Raw genomic sequence first — 19,206 nt, 5'->3', positions numbered from 1 at the left:
TAAAGACAGAGATAATGAGCATTTTGAGCAAAATTAACTTTTCGACTTCTAAAGATAAAATCCACTTCAAATGTAGTAGAATCCCTAGTCAAAAATTAGTTATATTAAGATAACGATCAATATACGTAATATTAGCACTTTAATCGTTTCTTACATACGAAGGTAGAATTTATCTTTTTGACTTACAGGAGTCTACGTGACGTCACGTCACCATACGATACAACAAGGCATAGACCACCATCACCGCTTGCGCTTGTCCCACCTTTGTACCTCCGTAATAAGTTAATTCACGTGTTTCTTAATTTTCCGCGGACAAACTATTATTAATCGTTCCTCTGAATCTTTTGTTCTTATTATATTTTGTGTTTTTGTCCCTTTCGTTCGATGCACTTGATATTTTTTCCCGTGATAGTTCTCAAATCTTTCTTCCCTTTTTCAACTATTTTACTATTTCTATTTGATTACAAACATGTGACCGGCCATGTTGGTAAATCAGTTTTNTTTTTTTTTTTTTTTTTTTTGTATATTCGTGCAATGATATACCGTAAGTTGTTAAACTGCGGATCAGTATACGAATATTTAGAATTTAAAGTATGAATGTTCACATATTAGAGATGATTGAACATGCACATATATATGAAAAGTGGATTGGTATACATAAAAACAGCGGACAAAAATAACTTGCTATTTAGATGGGTGACGATGGCTACAAAAACAAAGCCTATTCCGTATGCAAATCATCTATACAATCATATACACATGTCCTGAAAAAAAACCATAAGCACAAAAATTTGAATCTCTATATTAGTAAAAGAGAAGTACAAAACTGTAAGAGTCAATTTTGCTAACAAATCCGAAATCAGAAATAGGATATTTAGCATATGGATTATCCGAATTTATTGGATATCTACTAGATATATATATATATATATATATATGTAGCATTAAATATTATCATGTTTCTAAAACTGTGGATTTCTAAAAATTATTTCCATATTTTTAGGTAACTATGTGATTAATTTCAGTTTTCGTAATATCCCAATTTACACGCGATTAATTATGCGAAACGTAATATTAGGAAATAAACTTTACCATGAATATTCGAGTTTCCTATAATAAATATTTAAACTTGGTAATCAATGTAAATACTGAATATTTAAACTTGTCAATCAATGTAACTATTTCCTTAGCTAATGTCGTTAATTATATAGGGGATTCATTAGTTGGGTTTAGGTATGGATATATAGCCAAAATTTTAAACAGTAATTACTTTTAAATAAACGAAATTAATTAAAAAATAACTACTATCCAAAATTTATAAAAATCCTTTAATGTTGTTACCGTACAAATCAAATTATCTTTAGTTTTGAATTAATTTCTTAGTTTTTTTTTATAATAAAATTGTGATCTTATCAAAAAAATCTTAATATATATGATCTTATTACACCTAATTTATGATAATGATTAACAGAGAATAAATCATTTGCATTTTCAGATTATCTTTTTCTCATTTTTTGTTCTTATGGTTGTTCATCTATATATTATAGTAGAATTCATGATTTCTATGTTTGTTATTTTGAATTTTCATTGAGTGATTTACTATTCTCATTGTTTAGTACATATAAGCGTAGCTAATCTCTTTCATCTTATAATTTTTTCAGGTGTGTACAGAACAAACCGCTTCTCTTAAGGTAATAATATGCTTTTCTTACCTATTAAATAGGATTTGCATGCTATTTTTCCAATCACTTTTGATAGTTATTTGTTTAATTCATCTAGCTTTTATCAACAAGATATATGTGTTTGTAAGAATTTTTTAATTCAATATTATTATCATGTATATTAATGTTTTTCTTTTATTTTACAGGAACATAAAAAATTTGTAATTATATCAAACTCATGTTTATGTATACAATTTCATTAAAATACCTAATTATGATGAAAATTATGAGTATCAGACTGAATTAAAATTTATACTGAAATCTTTTTTATTTTATTGTTTTCAGGTTATCTTATCACAACTAATACACTAATGACCGATATTTAATTAAATAATTTATAGTGATAATGTTTTATTATTATTTTCAGGTTATTTTTTTAATCAAAACTCATTTTATTACCAATTTATTACTTTTTACGTTTTACTATTTTATCCAATCCAAATAAATATAGGATTCATCTTAATTAGCTATATTCTAATTCAACAGATTAATGTATCTGTAAATATTTCCCACGCTGTAGTACGGGTCAGATTCTAGTTCTTTTTGGTAAAACAAAAGTCATTTGGAAAAGTTTTTTTGTATTGTCCTTAATGAATATATAATAGAAACAATCAAAATGCTACTTGACGGAAACTTCAAAATTCATTGATTCTTCGAATGACGAACGTTATTTTGAAGGGTTCATAAAAGTGGTTGATTTCAAAGAAAAACCTATCTTTAAAATCATTTTTATTTATTCTTACTATACATATCGCACGCTAGAAAAACCCTTGAGATAGCTTTACTGTGAAATAAAAACCCCATATCCAATAGAACAGCAATTCCAAAGACATATTTTAAGAGTAAAAGAACAACACAACTCCTAATCAAAATAATAAAAAAGAACTGTTAAACCCTTCCGAAAAATCATTGGTTGAGCCGTTGAGCCTAACTAGGAAAGCTCTCGCTCACCATCTTCCAGATGTAACCTACATCACTGCTTTAGTTGAAGCATCTGTGTGTAGTTTTTATTTGTATATATACTCTTATAAAAGTATCATCATGATTAATTTTCTGATGTAGTAATATCACTTTTCATTATCGTATATACAACCATTTTTTCAATGGGCTTTGCTAATTGATTTCTTTGTTCACATATATAACTGATCACCTTAATGTATAATGGGTTAATTCTCTCTTTGTTTCTCTGTTCTCACTTTTTTTTTTATTTCTTTTTCTGCGTTTCTGATTTTTGTAGTTTTACCCGACTGTAGTGCCATAGTTGCTGGTCCATTCAACATAATAATAAGAAGTTAAAAAAAAATATTAAAAAATTCAGTTGACTATATCGTGTTGGTACATGTTCGTTCATATTTGTAAAACTATATATTATTTGGCTTGATCTGCTTACTCAAATTTACCACTTTATACTTACATTGTGTTTCTGCAATATGTAATGAACAGAAAACCTTTTTGTGTCAATTTTTTTTCTGCGACTATATATATATATTTCGCTGCTGCTGTATAAAATATATTGAATGGATCGTAGTCGCAAAATCACTGCAAGTTCATAGTTGTCAAAACGTTATTTTGCGTTAAATATAATTATTGACTTTTATTGCTCCTCTTTCATCAGTATGGTTATCTGTTTTACTATGTGCATTAATAAGTCACTAAAAATGTTTGAAAGGAAAGCCATTAAAAATGTTTGTTTTATAACTGTTTGCCACTTTTGAAAGTGTAAAGGTCACATAGTTTATAAGGGTCAACAAATATACATGTGGTCGATTACTCACACCTATTGTATCTATGCTTTTATTTGGTCAATCGATTTTGTAAAGTCGAAGTTCATGTTACGATTTATTTTTCTATTCAAGTTTTATATCAATCTATACGCAAAAATCACATAAGAAAAAACAAGAACATTGAGTATATTACGAATCACAAATAATCTGGATCTTTATGTAGTTGTGTACTTGTGTAAATATGGAGAAAAACACGTAATTAGTTAAATTGGTGACAAAAGTTGTTGATTTTTTTTCTACTTTATGAATTTAATTTAAAGTAATAAAGTTTGGACCTCATTCCAAATTAGAATAAAAACCAGATAAATGGATTTAATTAGAGCAACGTGTAAATTGGTTAGAGAAGGAACGCATTAATAAATATGCATCACATGATATTGTAAATGGGTTTAGGAGCCACTTGAGCGATCACATGGCCTATCAATCCAACCCCAATTAATTGAAAAAAGAGTGTCTCTATTGTGATTTCCCACTGTTCTTTCATTTTCTTTGTGCTGTATATTTATTTAAAAAAATCAACGATATGTGCATGCAACTTTAGCATTATTAGTTCTATAATTAGAATTTGGATTTCAATAATTAATTGTACAGGGAATATCATTAATCAACACACATACATTCACAAAATTCCATACCATAGGCATTTTTCTATAAATACAAATATGTCCTGGCTGGCTCTGATTCATATCTACGTATACAGAGACGTATAATGTCGACGATACAAAAATACATTTCCACGTACTTATTGTAAAAACAAGACACATAATATATAATCAACTTTGAATTAATTCTAAAACATTTTTTTTTTTATAAAAAAAAAAAAAAGGAAGGAAGAAGAAAGTCACAGAGATCGAACATGATTCTCTCCACTTTCCACTTCTTTGTCTTCTTCTTTCTCCTTCTTTACTTACTTAACCCATAAGCCATCAAACCCCCAAAACACAAAACGCAAAACACAAACAATGTCTTCTCCTCTCTTCTTCTTGTTCCTTATCTTCTTCCTCTCCATCGTCTCCGCCGTCAAATTACCTCTCTCTCCCTTCTCCCACTCCGACCACTCACTTCCTAAAGATCCTTACCTCTCTCTCCGCCGCCTCGCCGACTCATCGATAGCTAGAGCATATAAGCTCAAACATGGCACATCCGTTAAACCCGACGAAGACGCTCTCTCCTCCGCTTCCACAGCCTCCGCCGCAACCGTCGTGAAATCCCCACTTTCTGCGAAAAGCTACGGCGGCTACTCGGTCTCCCTGAGCTTCGGCACGCCGTCTCAAGCAATCTCGTTCGTTTTCGATACCGGAAGCAGTCTCGTTTGGTTCCCTTGTACCTCGAGGTACCTCTGCTCCGGCTGCAACTTCTCGGGTTTGGATCCGACCCGAATCCCTAGATTTTTCCCCAAGAACTCTTCCTCTTCCCGAATCATCGGGTGTCAGAATCGGAAATGCCAGTTTCTATTCGGAGCCAATCTTAAATGCCCAGGATGTGACCCGAATACCCGAAACTGCACCGTCCCTTGTCCGCCGTACATTCTCCAATACGGATTAGGATCAACGGCTGGAGTTTTATTATCCGAAACACTTGATATCCCGGATCTAACCGTACCCAATTTCGTAGTCGGATGCTCAATTCTCTCGACCCGACAACCCGCTGGTATCGCCGGGTTTGGACGAGGACCCGAGTCGCTTCCTTCTCAGATGAAACTCAAAAGATTCTCTCACTGTTTGGTTTCTCGCCGGTACGACGATACCAACGTAACCACGGATCTTGATCTCGATGCCGGGTCGGGTCATAACTCCGGGTCGAAAACCCCGGGTCTTAGCTACACGCCGTTTCGGAAAAACCCCAAAGTCTCAAACGCAGCGTTTCTCGGGTACTACTACCTCAATCTCCGGCGAATCTACGTCGGGAAGAAGCAGGTGAAGATCCCGTACAAGTTTCTCGTGCCGGGAACAAACGGTAACGGAGGATCCATCGTTGATTCCGGATCCACATTCACGTTCATGGAGCGACCCGTGTTTAGCCTCGTCGCCGAAGAATTCGCGGCGCAGTTGTCGAACTACACCCGCGAGAAAGACGTGGAGAAGGTCACCGGAATCGGACCGTGTTTTAACATCGCCGGGAAAGGAGACGTGGAGATCCCGGAGCTGATTTTTGTGTTTAAAGGTGGAGCAAAGATGGAGTTGCCGTTAGCTAATTTTTTCACGTTCGTTGGGAGCACTGATACTGTTTGTCTCACGGTGGTTTCCGATAACACTGTGAATCCCTCCGGCGGGACTGGTCCGGCGATTATACTGGGGAGTTTCCAGCAGCAGAACTATTTAGTTGAATACGATTTGGAAAATGACAGGTTTGGGTTCGCCAAGAAGAGGTGTAGCCCTTGAGATTCCAGGGGTAAATTTGGAAATTTTACTTGATGAAGATCAATTTTTATGTTTTTTTTTCCGAAAAAAAAATAGAGGGTGTTTAAATGTTTATAAATTGTGACAAAAATATGTAAGAGAAGTAAAAATAAAATTTAACTGTTTTTTTTCATATGCTAAAATTGTCGACGCTAGACATTATTATCAAATAACAGTGATGATTGCACACGTCGATGTCTATTGATCAAAAATAACGAAACAACCACTAATTTATTCACTAATTATATAATGGTATTGTTTTTTATAAATTTTATTCTTGTGAAACAAAACATTGTTAGTACATATCCACGTATACTAAAGGTCCAAAAGTAAAACCTTTTTAGTCCATTTAATAAAGTTCGAATAAAACAGGAATTAGTAGCTTGGAATTTATCATTGCGCATGACATTGTTCACAGTGTGAGGATGCATGAACCAACTTCAAAACATTTCATAGCTATCAAAACAGAGATGTCAGCTTTTGATAGAATGGAGTGGAGCTATTAAAAGCTCTGCTAATGGCGATAGGATTCCATCAAAGATGGATAAGCTGGGTTATGATGTGTGTCACCACAGTTTTATATTCCGTTTTAATAAATGGTTAAGCATTTGGGATGATAACTCCAAAAAGAGGACTGCCAAAAGGGGACCCCTTTCTCCTTTCCTCTTCGATTTATGCACTGAAGGTTTAACTCATCTCCTGAATAAAACAGCGCTTGAAGGTCGAATTTCAAATCTTCAATTCACTTTGGATGGGCCCTCGATCCATCATTTATTATTTGCAGATGACAACCTCTTTGTTTGTCGGGCAGAAGAAAACCATTGTGAAGCACTTCAACAGATTCTGCAGAGTTATGGTCGAGCTATTGGTCAAACTATCAACCTGGCTAAATCTTCTATCACCTTCGGAGCAAAGGTTGAGGAGAGAGCCAAAGATTTGATCAAATTCAAATTGAACATTCCCAATGAAGGGGGAGCAGGATCATACTTAGGCTTACCAGAATGTTTTAGTGGCTCCAAAGCAGATATGCTAGCCTACATCCATGAAAGAATGAAGAACAGATTCTCTGGTTGGTTTGCTAGATCACTATCTCAAGAAAGGAAAGAGATTTTGATTAAATCAGTGGCGATGGCAATGCCAATTTATGCTATGTCCTGTTTTAAACTGCCTAAGTCCACCTGCTCAACTCTCTCAAGTGCCATGTCTGATTTCTCGTGGAGTAATATGGAGAACCAAAAGAAGATTCATTGGGTTTCTTGGAATAAGCTATGTCTTTCCAAGGCTCAAGGTGGTATGGGTTTTAAAGACATTGAAGTTTTCAATCAAGCTTTGTTGGCGAAGCAGGCTTGGAGACTCCTTCACCAACCGAATAGTCTCTTCTCCCTTTTCATGAAGAGCAGATACTTCGCTGAGGACCACTTTCTCAACGCCCCTCTCAGACCTAGACCCTTTTTTGCTTGGTGGAGTATTCTGTTTGGTAGAGAATTGTTAATCAAAGGCTTGCGATTTTGTATTGGAATGGAGCTTCTACAAATGTCTGGACAGGACAATGGCTATTGGATGGTCAAATGAGAGCCCCCCTAATGAAGAATATCCTTGTCGATCTGGAGCTCAAGGTGAAAAGTCTTATAGATCCGTTAACCAAAGGGTGGAACCTTAATGCCCTGCATGAACATTTCTTTCCGAGGGATATTGCCTTAATTCGCAAACTCAAGCATGTGGTGTCTTCCCCGGATTATCATTGTTGGCAACACAACAAGAGTGGTGAATACTCGGTTTGCTCAGTATATTGGCTAGCAGCTCAGGAGCGTCATGATGAGCTTATCCAAGAGACCTCTTGGCAGCCTTCGCTAAATAGTATAAAGGAGAAGATCTGGGATTCTTTAGCTCCAACCAAACTCAAAATCTTCATTTGGAAGGCACTAAGCGGAGCACTCCCAGTGGCCGAAAGACTTATGACCAGGGGGATACACATAGACTCAAGATGCCAAATTTGCGGAATGGAGGGAGAATCGTTAAATCATTTGTTATTCATCTGTCTTGTAGCTCGACAGGTTTGGGCTCTCTCTGATAAACCCTCTCCAGAATCGGGTTTTCTTGAAAACTCTCTCTATCAAAACCTGTACTTTGTGTTGATGCTAGCAAAGAAGGCCACAAGCGAAGGAAATGTGAGGCGTACAATCCCTTGGATCCTTTGGAATCTTTGGAAAAACCGCAACAATTTAGTTTTTGAAGGTCGGGCCTTTATGATCCCTCAAATGATAGAGAAGATAAAGGAAGACTCGGCGCAATGGTTCCTAGCACAGGGAAGAGGTCCAACGAGAAATCTATCATGGAAAAATCTCAAAACCTCCCTGGAGATCACCGGATAGATCATGGCTTAAATGCAACTTCGTCTTCTCCTGGAATAGAGATAAAAAGCTCGGAGGAGCGTCCTAGGTTCTCAGAAATTACAAAGGTACGGTTCTGCTCCATTCTAGGAAAGCTTTTAGTAGAATGGATACAAAACTGGAAACGGAATTGGAATGTTGGCTATGGGTACTCGAAAGTCTTAGAAGCCTTAAGATTAAGCTAGTTATATTAGCAGTTGAGGCTACATACTTGATGCAGGCCATACAAAGACCAGAAGCTTGGCCATCTTTTAAATTCCACTCTGAAACTTTGCTTTTGGCTTTACAACTGTTACTTTTTTGGAAAATACAAAAAGAGGATAGAAGCGCTAACACAAGAGCATTCTTGATTGCTCAAAGCGTTACAAAAGAGGATCAGTTACAATCATATATAGCAGCTGGGCACCCACGGTGGTTGCATGAGCTTTTCACTCAAGAGAGTCTCATTACTCCTTAGTAATGTCTTTTTGAATTCTCTTGTTTTAGCTGTGTTGATTGTTTAAGATCCTTATTTTTTGGAGATATACTAACTAAGGGCTCTGTACCTTAATACTTCCAGAAGCTTAATATATGAATCATTCAGTCGAAAAAAAAAAAAAAGCTTGGAATTTATAACCCATTTTCACAAATTGTTTTTGATGACAATTCAGGCAACTATATAGTAGAATCGGTTCACAAAATGTTCGGTTTAATGAAAAATTGGAGAATTGTAAAAGGAGGCAATAAGCAATGCACGAATAAAACATTACTTTTTCTTATTCTTTTGTCAAATATTGTAAAGCAATGGCACCTTCCTATATCCTAATCATGCCATGCCATGCCAGCTCACGAAAAGTCCATAGATTAAGATATTTTGTAAAGACCAAACCTAATTAATGAGGTTCCGATTGGTTTCATTGTTCTGGCGCGCGCGATCAGTGTAATTTTTGTTTGGTCAGTGTAATGAATGAACCAATGTGACTTTATTTTGTTTTTCATTGTCAACAAGTGTAATGAATGTGATTAAGAAGATTACATTTGGAGTAATGTAACCATTGCACTTAGTTGCGGCCGACCGACTAAAAAAAAAAAGTGGGACACACTATTAGCCAAAATGCAGCTGGATGGATCTCCTTCAATCTGAAAACTGCTGGTCCAAAGAAATAGAAGATAAGCTTACAGACCATGACCATTTTCATAAATCTGCCATAAATAAAAGTTCATAATTTCTAACAAAAAAGTGCAGCATCTTCAATCTATATTATCTTTCCATTTACTCACTTGCATATGCATACATTTAAAATTTTTAAATTCAACAAGATGATATTGATAGATATACACACTAGTACACCAAACCACTAACCTATAAATTTTGATTAAGAACAAAATAATCGAAAGGCCACATTTTTAATTTATATAAAGATCAAGTATCGGATAACAAGCTGTTTTTTACTTTGGAACTCATAATCCTACAAACCTGTATCTATCTATATATATAAAAAAAGGTTCGGAGCACATTTTTATTTTAAAATCCTTTTTTCAGATATTACAAACCATATTTTATGCATGTAAGCATCGTGCAATTTTATAAGATACAATACATTAATTTTGTAAATATGTTTTGAATTAAATAGCAGGAGGTGTTGATATTATAATAATCAATCGCAAAAAGGAAAATAATGATCCCCATAAAAGCAAACTAGAAAGTTTTATCTGGAAGCTGTCTTTATACCGTTAATGGGCCTTAACTTGTGGGTTTCATCCCTTATGTTTAAATTTAACCAAACAAGCCCAAAGCTTGACGGGCGCGGACGCGAAGGATCATACAAGCGAAACGGTCGAGCAAGGGTTTCGTCTTTCTGATCAGATCAAATCGTCGCCGGCGCATTTCTCCGGCATTTACTTACTTACAAGGTTCATCAACAGCCTTCTCTCGCTTCTCAAGTATTTCTTCTCAATTTTTTTAATTATTTTATTAGTAGCAAATTTAATAATTACAAACCCTACGGTTCTCCTCTGAACATTGTCGGTTTTGGGATTCCGTAACAAAAAAAAAACATGAATTATGCAATGATCCTAATTTTTTTTTTATTGGGCTTTTGAGATTGCATTTGTTCATGGGGCTTGTTCTCAGTTTGCTTAGTTACCTCACAATTTAAGTTAGTTTTTAAGCTCATGCCACTTACTTGATTGGTTCAATATTGAGATCTTTAGCTGTTTGTATGTGGTTAGATCAAATGTGCACGCTGTCTAGCTCGAGACGAGCCTGAATCCACAGTGTTCATAATGATTCTAGCAAATAATTAGAAATTTTTGTTTTGATGTTTGGTATGTTCATCATTGTTAGCTAGTACGATATATACTACAGAACTTGACTTGTAGTAATTTTATTTTGTTACAAGTAAGTAGTAACCAAGCTGTTTTTGATTTTTGTTGGGGGCTTTTATTTTTTTAGAACAAATTTTGGTATGATTTGTGAATATACTTGTTTGCATAGTGAGTTATATCTTCGAGAGGATAGGTGGCCCATGAAATTCAAATTCCAGACGGATGCTCACTGCATACGCTAGATCTCTTCGACATTATATGGATTCACATATTTATCCGATGATATGATATGATCTGATACTTGTGCGGCGCTGCTAAGATTAAAACCCTTGGAAAATCTAGGGAACAAGTGATGAAGAATATATCCCACAGTTTTAGATTCTTAAAGGAACACTGAAATATATTTGAAACAAAACGAACCTTTTTTTTTTAGATTGTGGGATCAATAAGTCATGTTGTTATGCAAGGCAAAGAAATAGTTTTGTGAATAAAGAAACATGTTGTGAATAAAGGTCAGAACATTAGATTAAGAAGGCTGTCATGTCAAAGTTAGGACAACTTTTCTCCATTCCTCCTTTAATCTTTGAAGTTTATCTCTTTCTTTCTTAAAGTTAGGCGCCATCCAAAGGAGAATTATGCCTTAAACTATTCCCATATATCTCTCTTTCTCTTTGCTACTTCTATTCTTTTTTTCCCCCACATGGCCACACCCAGGAGAATAAAGATGCTTATTTTGAATTAGAGCTAGAAACCAAATTGGAGTCCCTTTTGAGTAGATAATCCCATATATATATTGGTTTTCTATATACTTGATTTTATGATAAGAGTGCCTTATTTTAGTATTATTTTAAAGAATTCTAGACGCACTCTTCTATTGTATGTGTTCTCATGAAAACGCCTGGAAAAGGGTTTGATTTGATAGAAACCACTGGGCAAAGTCATGCAGAAAAGACACAGAAAAACCACGTATGAGTTTTAAAATTCATGCAAGATTTAAAACCAGTTTCTCACTTTAACTCAAGACAAGCAATATGTACCTTACTTTTTTTCTTAAGATATTCTGGTGCAAAACATTTTGTATAAGGCCAAATTCATTCAAAAGCTGATATTACATTAACTCAAACGTTTATAAAGTGAGATGGAGAGACTCTCTTAGGATTTCCGATGTATCTTTCTTGCGAACATAAGTGCTTTAGAATCATCTGGGGTCTGGTCTTGGTTAAAGTGTTCACATTTTGACCATCCTCGTCACACACTTTCTTGAAAGGGTAGGTTTACACAAATGACTTTCCCTTCTTTATTTTGTGACAGAAGCTGGATGTTTCTGTCGAACCAAACAAAGTTAGTTGATTTTGATTAATTAGAGGAGAAAAGTTTTGATTGGGTGTGCCAGAAGAAACCATCTATATTCCTTTGCTTTCTTTCGTTCAAAACACTTTTGCATTCAAATGATTTTGGTCTCACCTTTGTGTGTCTTTTGGGGTTTAGACAAAGCCATTTCTTTTCTTTTTCCACTAATAAACGCGTAATGCATGAAAGAAACAATTAGCGAGTTTGTATTTGTTTTCAAATTTTGCTGTTTGATCTTACACGCTAGTTTCAGTTTAATGTGAAACAAGCAAATTCTACTCAGTAAGTAATTTTAAAAATCTGATGCAAAATATTCTGTGTGAGTAAAAGGCTAAACTCTTCAAAAGTTGATGTCTACATTTGCTAAAACTTTAGCAAGTGGGCTGGAGAGATGGGTTGATTTCACATTCTGTTCTTCTCGTAAACGCAAGCGCTTTAGAATCATTTGGGGTCTGATCCTTGTTAAAGCATTCACATTTGACTGTTTTGGTCATGTACACTTTCTTGAAAGGACTGGTTTATGCAAATGGATTTTTCTTTTGTGGTAGAAGTTGAATCTTAGTTAGGGCAAACAAAGTTTGCTAATTTTATTTAAAGGAGAAAAGGGTTTTTGATTGGGTGTGCCTGAAGCAACCATATATATTCCTTGGCTCTCATCATTCAAGAACGCTTTTGCGTTCAAATGATTTTTGGTCTCACTTTGGATCTCTTTTGGGTCTAAGCTAATAAACAAATTAAAGCTCCTTTCCTTTTTTTTTTTTTTTTCTGTCTCAAATGCAGACAGCGAGGAAGAAACAGTTTGTGAGTTTGTGTTTATTCTCACAACTTTCCTCTTTGGTCCCACAAATCCTTTGTAACTAAGCATGTATGCACATATATGTGATCTACTTGGAGTAACCTCATGAAGACCCGTAATATCAACCAAGGGCATTTAGAAACCTAATGTATTCCCTGGTATTGATCTATGTGTTCTGATACATTAACGTGCTGAATATTAAGTGTCCTATTAGCATTCATGATAAATAGAAGAATAAAGCTCTCTTGTAAATGGTGACCTTATGTTCATGATATTTCTATATAGTCTTTTGGGTCATAACTTGGACTTCTTTGACCAAAAAATGCATATGCTTTTCCTTAATATAATGATTATAAGATCATTTCTCTCTTTGTTTCATGGCACAACATTCTCATATTTACCCCATTTTGAGTTGATACATATATGCATGGGTAAATGATACTTTAGCTTCTTTTGTAGAAGCATTGGGTGAGTAAGTGAGTGTAATAGTACCTGTTGCAGAGAATAGTGGCTTTCAGGTGAAGGCTTACATAAAAACAAGTAAAAAGCTGAAAAAAGATGATTGGGGAATGAAAGGAAGATTTCTTGTTTCTTGTGAGAGGATATTGTAATTTTTATTTTCTATTCGTCAATTCACCACAAGAAGAGATCATTTGTTAACTAATAAATGTGTCTTTTAAGCCATACATATCTGTAGTGGGAATATAGCTTATATGATTCTCTTATCAAAGTGTATAAATCTTATTGAAGATTCCTAGGCAAGTTGAACGGTGGTGCATTTTTCTCTTCTTTCTATGCAGTGGCATGCTTCATGTGAGAGAGAGAGATAGATATGTTTTCATCAAAGAAGAAGTCTAATAGGTAAATCTCCTTGTACCAATTACTGCAATGATCTCACGTTTGAATAATCCATACGCGGAATCATTTCTTTATGTTCACTGACTGTAGCATATTCCTTAATCACTGTTTTCATTATGGGACTTTCATTGAAATATAATGGCTTTGTGATTTTCTCAATGGATTCTTCAAAGATTTAACAACAGGCATCTGCATCTGTTTACCTTTGTGTGCGTATATATATATATATATATATATATATCTAGTGTTACCAAGTTAAAACAAAATATATATATACATGGCTTGAGATGTTCGTTAGTGGTATGAGAATCAAACTTTTGTTATCTCTTATGTTGCAATTTAAAAATAATTTATGCACAGTACTGCTTCTATGAATAAATATTTGTGTTTTGTATGAATAGAAAGACAGTATATATCTTGTGTGTTCTTGTTCTTGAATAACTCATTTTCTTTTATTATGATTGGTTTGAGTTCCTGTTACTGATCTGAAACTCTGATTTCATTAGGCACTTGAAAATGATTGGTCGTGTTGATAGCAGATACAATCAAAGACTGTCCCCACCAAGAGACTGCCTTATGCGCTTTCTTTTTAATCTTTTCCTTGTTCGAAACACCTTCGTTTCTTCTTCTCTCTCGTTTTAAAAATGAGATATATGGTCCAAAAGCTACACACTTTTATGAAAGTATTGAAAGGAAAGTGAATGATGCATATATATAGTGTCTGTGATGGGTCAGATGGTTTGATTTGCTTTTTAGTGTTTTGATACTTTTAGGGGGTTGAGTTTCCAAATACCATGCCAAAATTCAAAAATGATACAAAGACCAAGCTAGTGATCCTTCTCTGTACATGTTTTCCATTTAGGAAATTTACATTACATGTCTGATTTTCAAAATCATTCTATGTGCTCCTAAGTTGGCTGGGGAAACGTACTCTTCAACATTTTTCGTTTACAATAAAATTGGTTACTAGTCTTTGATACCGGTCAAGCCAATGATTTGTGGTTATCTTTTGGAACTGAATTTTATGTATTGAAAATGAGATAGGATTTCTATTCATTATAATCATAAGTATTTTCATGTTAGCACTTATTACAATATGTTAACTTGAGTAAAACTAAAAATATTCTTAGATTTGTTAAGACATAGTTGGCTATAAATATATATATTTTCTACATTGGAAAAAATAATCTGTTCATTACTATGTTTTCTGTGGCTCCTAGATTGTTGCTTACTTACTTACATGTGCGTCTTGAGTTTAGCTTACTTATCTGGATCTAGAGTAAGAGACTGTTGTCTGAAAAACAGAAAAAGTGTTGGGACTTGGCTAGTAGGTAGCCTCAAGGTGCTAGAAAGGGAGAGCGATTAATATCCCAAATTTTTCTATAAATGTTCCTGATGAGGCTATTAATTATTACATAAATATTATATAAGTGAATGATGATTTGCTTCTTTAATTAGGTTCTTTTCTAAATAAGTGATACACTTTGCAGAAAAGAGAGAGACCCACTTAGCTGCAGTACCCATTACATCTTTATTTTTGTGAAATTTGAGAAAGAAAAGAATATATGGGCAAAGCTGAGTTACCTTTGCCTTTTGATACTGCTTTGTCATCACATGCATTCCACTTTGCACTACAAAATCCACTTTGGACCCTCAAAAACACCCCCCAAAATTTTGCCTCTCTCACAAGAAAAGCATACACATTTCCTCCTTCTCCCTCCTCATATATTTGAAGACCAAGCCCTTTTCATTCTTTCTCTCTCTCTCTCTCCCTCGCTCTCTATCTATCCTTACTCTGCTCTTAGGTTAAGACTTAGTCCCACCTTCCATACAGAGACAGTGCATAGATCCTTCTGCTTTGGGTGTTTCTGTTGTCCAAGATAAATGGCATGAAGCCTAGACCCTTGAAGCCTTTCTCGTAGAAGTTTTACTTCGCAGTACTATCTAGTACTACCCCCACCTTGTGTTCCTTTAGGGTTTTTTGTTACTATGAGAGCTGGAGGATGCACGGTGGAGCAAGCGCTCACACCGGATGCTGCAAACGTGGTGAAACAAGCCATGGGGTTGGCTAGACGGAGAGGACATGCTCAGGTCACACCTCTCCATGTGGCAAGTACCATGCTCTCTGCTCCCACGGGATTACTTAGAACAGCTTGTCTCCAATCTCACACTCACCCTCTTCAATGCCGAGCCCTTGAGCTCTGCTTCAACGTGGCTCTAAACCGCCTCCCGACCTCCACTGGGAGTCCTATGTTAGGAGTTCCAACTTCCCCTTTCCCTTCTATCTCTAACGCTCTTGGTGCAGCTTTCAAACGCGCACAGGCTCACCAGCGACGTGGATCCATCGAGAGCCAGCAGCAACCAATTTTAGCTGTCAAGATCGAGGTGGAGCAGCTCATCATATCCATCCTCGATGATCCTAGCGTAAGTAGAGTGATGAGAGAAGCTGGTTTCTNGCATGAAGCCTAGACCCTTGAAGCCTTTCTCGTAGAAGTTTTACTTCGCAGTACTATCTAGTACTACCCCCACCTTGTGTTCCTTTAGGGTTTTTTGTTACTATGAGAGCTGGAGGATGCACGGTGGAGCAAGCGCTCACACCGGATGCTGCAAACGTGGTGAAACAAGCCATGGGGTTGGCTAGACGGAGAGGACATGCTCAGGTCACACCTCTCCATGTGGCAAGTACCATGCTCTCTGCTCCCACGGGATTACTTAGAACAGCTTGTCTCCAATCTCACACTCACCCTCTTCAATGCCGAGCCCTTGAGCTCTGCTTCAACGTGGCTCTAAACCGCCTCCCGACCTCCACTGGGAGTCCTATGTTAGGAGTTCCAACTTCCCCTTTCCCTTCTATCTCTAACGCTCTTGGTGCAGCTTTCAAACGCGCACAGGCTCACCAGCGACGTGGATCCATCGAGAGCCAGCAGCAACCGATTTTAGCAGTCAAGATCGAGGTGGAGCAGCTCATCATATCCATCCTCGATGATCCTAGCGTAAGTAGAGTGATGAGAGAAGCTGGTTTCTCGAGTCCTCAAGTGAAAAGCAAGGTCGAACAAGCTGTTTCTTTAGAGATTTGCTCGAAAACAACTTCCTCTAGTAAACCTAAAGAGGGAAAGCTGTTAACTTCTGTCAGGAACGAGGATGTCATGAACGTTATCAACAGTCTAGTCGACAAAAAGAGAAGAAATTTCGTGATCGTGGGAGAGTGTTTAGCTACTGTCGACGGAGTTGTGAGATCGGTGATGGAAAAAGTCGACAAAAAAGACGTGCCCGAGGCTTTAAAAGACGTAAAGTTTATAACTTTATCGTTCTCATCGTTCGGACAACCGAGTAGAGCCGATGTGGAACATAAGCTAGAGGAGCTAGAGACACTCGTGAGAAGCTGTGTAGGGAAAGGAGTGATTCTAAATCTGGGAGATCTAAACTGGTTCGTAGAGTCAAGAACCAGAGGTTCTTCGGTATATAACAATAACAGCAACTACGGTGTTGTAGAGCATATGATAATGGAGATTGGGAAGTTGGCTCGTGGGTTAGTCATGGGAGATCACGGGAGGTTTTGGTTGATGGGTCTAGCGACTTCACAGACTTACGTAAGATGCAAGTCTGGTCAACCCTCGCTTGAGTCCCTCTGGTGTCTCACTAGTCTTACTATTCCGGCAACTAGTAGTAGTAGTAGCCTCCGTTTGAGTCTCGTCTCCGATAGGTAACAAAAGTCTTCTTCTCCTTTTGAAATAGTCAAATAATGTGCAATCAACAAATCTCGTCATTTATTTATTTTTAATATTTTTGTTGGATATGTTCTAACTATTTTGTCTCTTTTTTCGAAAAGGACAATTTTACCTATAGTGTTTTTGCTTTTATTTGGTGATCATCTAAAAGAGCGGTGAACCAACGTGCATCTTTTCCTACCTTTTTCTCTATTATATTATATATTTTTATCATAAGCTTTTTCTTAATTTTTTTTTGGAGAAAATGCTAAAAAAGTTACTTCATTTTAGTTCAAAGACTAAATCAAGTTTAACACTCCTTAATTAAGCAATTAATCATAATTTTTTCTTTCAAATCAGTGAGGTTGAAGTCAAGAAGTCAGAGAACGTGACTCTCCAGCTGCAGCCATCGGATCAACTCAGTTTCTGTGAGGAATGTTCTGTCAAGTTTGAGGTGGAAGCTCGATTCTTAAAGTGCAGCAATAGCAATAGCAATGTAACCACTGCAGCTTTACCCGCGTGGCTTCAGCAGTACAAGAAGGAGAATCAAAATAGCAACACTGTAAGTTGAATAAAACATAGAATCAATTTCACATTCTCATTTCCATTTACATGTATAGCGTCTAAGTTTTGATTTTTGGACTTGGTAGGATTCAGAGTCTATCAAGGAACTTGTGGTGAAGTGGAACTCAATCTGCGATTCAATCCACAAGAGACCATGTCTAAAAACACTCTCACTCTCTTCTCCTACTTCTTCCTTTTCTGGTTCCATTCAACCTTCTAGTACTATGCATCATCATCTTCAAACCAACGGTGATTGGCCCGTGATCGAGACAAACACGCATCGTCATCATTCCGTGGTCCCTGAGACATCTCACTTAAGACTCTTCATTCCAGAACATGACAGCGAGCAGAAAACAGAGCTTGTCTGTTCGAATCCTAATTCAACAATCAACTCTGCAGCCTCTTCGGGCGATGCAATGGAGGTGGAACATGCCTCTTCTAGGTTTAAAGAGATGAATGCAGAAAACCTAGCAACTCTATGTGATGCCTTGGAGAGTAAGGTACCGTGGCAAAAGGATATAGTCCCGGAGTTAGCGAAAACAATATTGAAATGCAGGTCAGGGTCAAATACGAGGAAGATGAACGGAAACGATGATATAAAAGAAGAGACATGGATGTTCTTCCAAGGTCTTGATGTAGATGCCAAAGAAAAGATCGCTAGAGAATTGGCCAAACTCGTGTTCGGGTCTCAAGACAGCTTCGTCTCAATCTGCTTAAGCAGTTTCTCTTCAACAAGATCGGATGCCGCAGAAGATTTGAGGAACAAGAGGTCGAGAGATGAACAAAGCTGGAGTTACATAGAAAGGTTCTCTGAAGCCGTGTCGTTTGATCCAAACAGAGTGTTCTTAGTGGAAGATATAGAACAAGCTGACTATTTGTCTCAAGTGGGTTTCAAGAGAGCTATCGCGAGAGGAAGAGTTCGTAATTCAAGTGGTGAAGAAGTTTCACTTAGAGACGCCATCGTGATCTTGAGCTGTGAAAGATTTAGTTCAAGATCAAGAGTTTGTTCTCCTCCTGTTAATAAGAAATCAGACGGTTCAGAACAATCTGAGGATAAGAACATTGCTACTTGTGTCGCACTCGATCTCAACCTATCTCTTGACGATGACGTTTGTGAAGAAGAATCATGTGATGAGATTGGCTTACTCGAAGCGGTGGATGCACGGTTTCATTTCAAGTGTTCATCAAAATAACAATCATGCATGCATGCATGGTTTATCGTCAGCGTTATTTGTTTCTTCTCTTACGGACTTCTCTTTCATTGGGCTGGGACAATACTTTGCGTTAAACGTGTAGTTGTAGATTTTTTTTTTTTTTTTTTTTTTTTTTT

General features: G+C 36.4%; 2 protein-coding genes across 2 annotated transcripts; both read left to right on the top strand.

Annotated features, from left to right (window-relative positions):
- On the top strand, window positions 4,335–6,093 carry LOC104791505 (probable aspartyl protease At4g16563). Its single transcript, XM_010517413.2, has one exon. It carries the CDS (start codon window positions 4,468–4,470, stop codon window positions 5,884–5,886), a length of 1,419 nt encoding a protein of 472 aa, XP_010515715.1. The 5' UTR covers window positions 4,335–4,467; the 3' UTR covers window positions 5,887–6,093.
- LOC104791504 (protein SMAX1-LIKE 3-like) lies at window positions 16,071–19,197 on the top strand. Its single transcript, XM_010517412.2, has 3 exons — window positions 16,071–17,308; window positions 17,673–17,874; window positions 17,963–19,197. Exons 1-3 carry the CDS (start codon window positions 16,164–16,166, stop codon window positions 19,067–19,069), a joined length of 2,454 nt encoding a protein of 817 aa, XP_010515714.1. The 5' UTR covers window positions 16,071–16,163; the 3' UTR covers window positions 19,070–19,197.

Source organism: Camelina sativa, chromosome 6, assembly GCF_000633955.1.
Source record: "Camelina sativa cultivar DH55 chromosome 6, Cs, whole genome shotgun sequence".
Lineage (NCBI taxonomy): Eukaryota > Viridiplantae > Streptophyta > Magnoliopsida > Brassicales > Brassicaceae > Camelina > Camelina sativa.
Note: the sequence above shows the minus strand (reverse complement) of the source record. Positions and strands in the feature narration are given on the sequence as shown.

Excerpts from the sequence above, each read along its gene's own strand:
- LOC104791505 (XM_010517413.2), top strand. The coding sequence starts at position 4,468 with ATGTCTTCTCCTCTCTTCTTCTTGTTCCTTATCTTCTTCCTCTCCATC.
- LOC104791504 (XM_010517412.2), top strand. The coding sequence starts at position 16,164 with ATGAGAGCTGGAGGATGCACGGTGGAGCAAGCGCTCACACCGGATGCT. Across the intron at positions 17,309-17,672 it reads TTGAGTCTCGTCTCCGATAG|TGAGGTTGAAGTCAAGAAGT; the intron begins GTAACAAAAGTC and ends CTTTCAAATCAG. Across the intron at positions 17,875-17,962 it reads AGAATCAAAATAGCAACACT|GATTCAGAGTCTATCAAGGA; the intron begins GTAAGTTGAATA and ends TGGACTTGGTAG.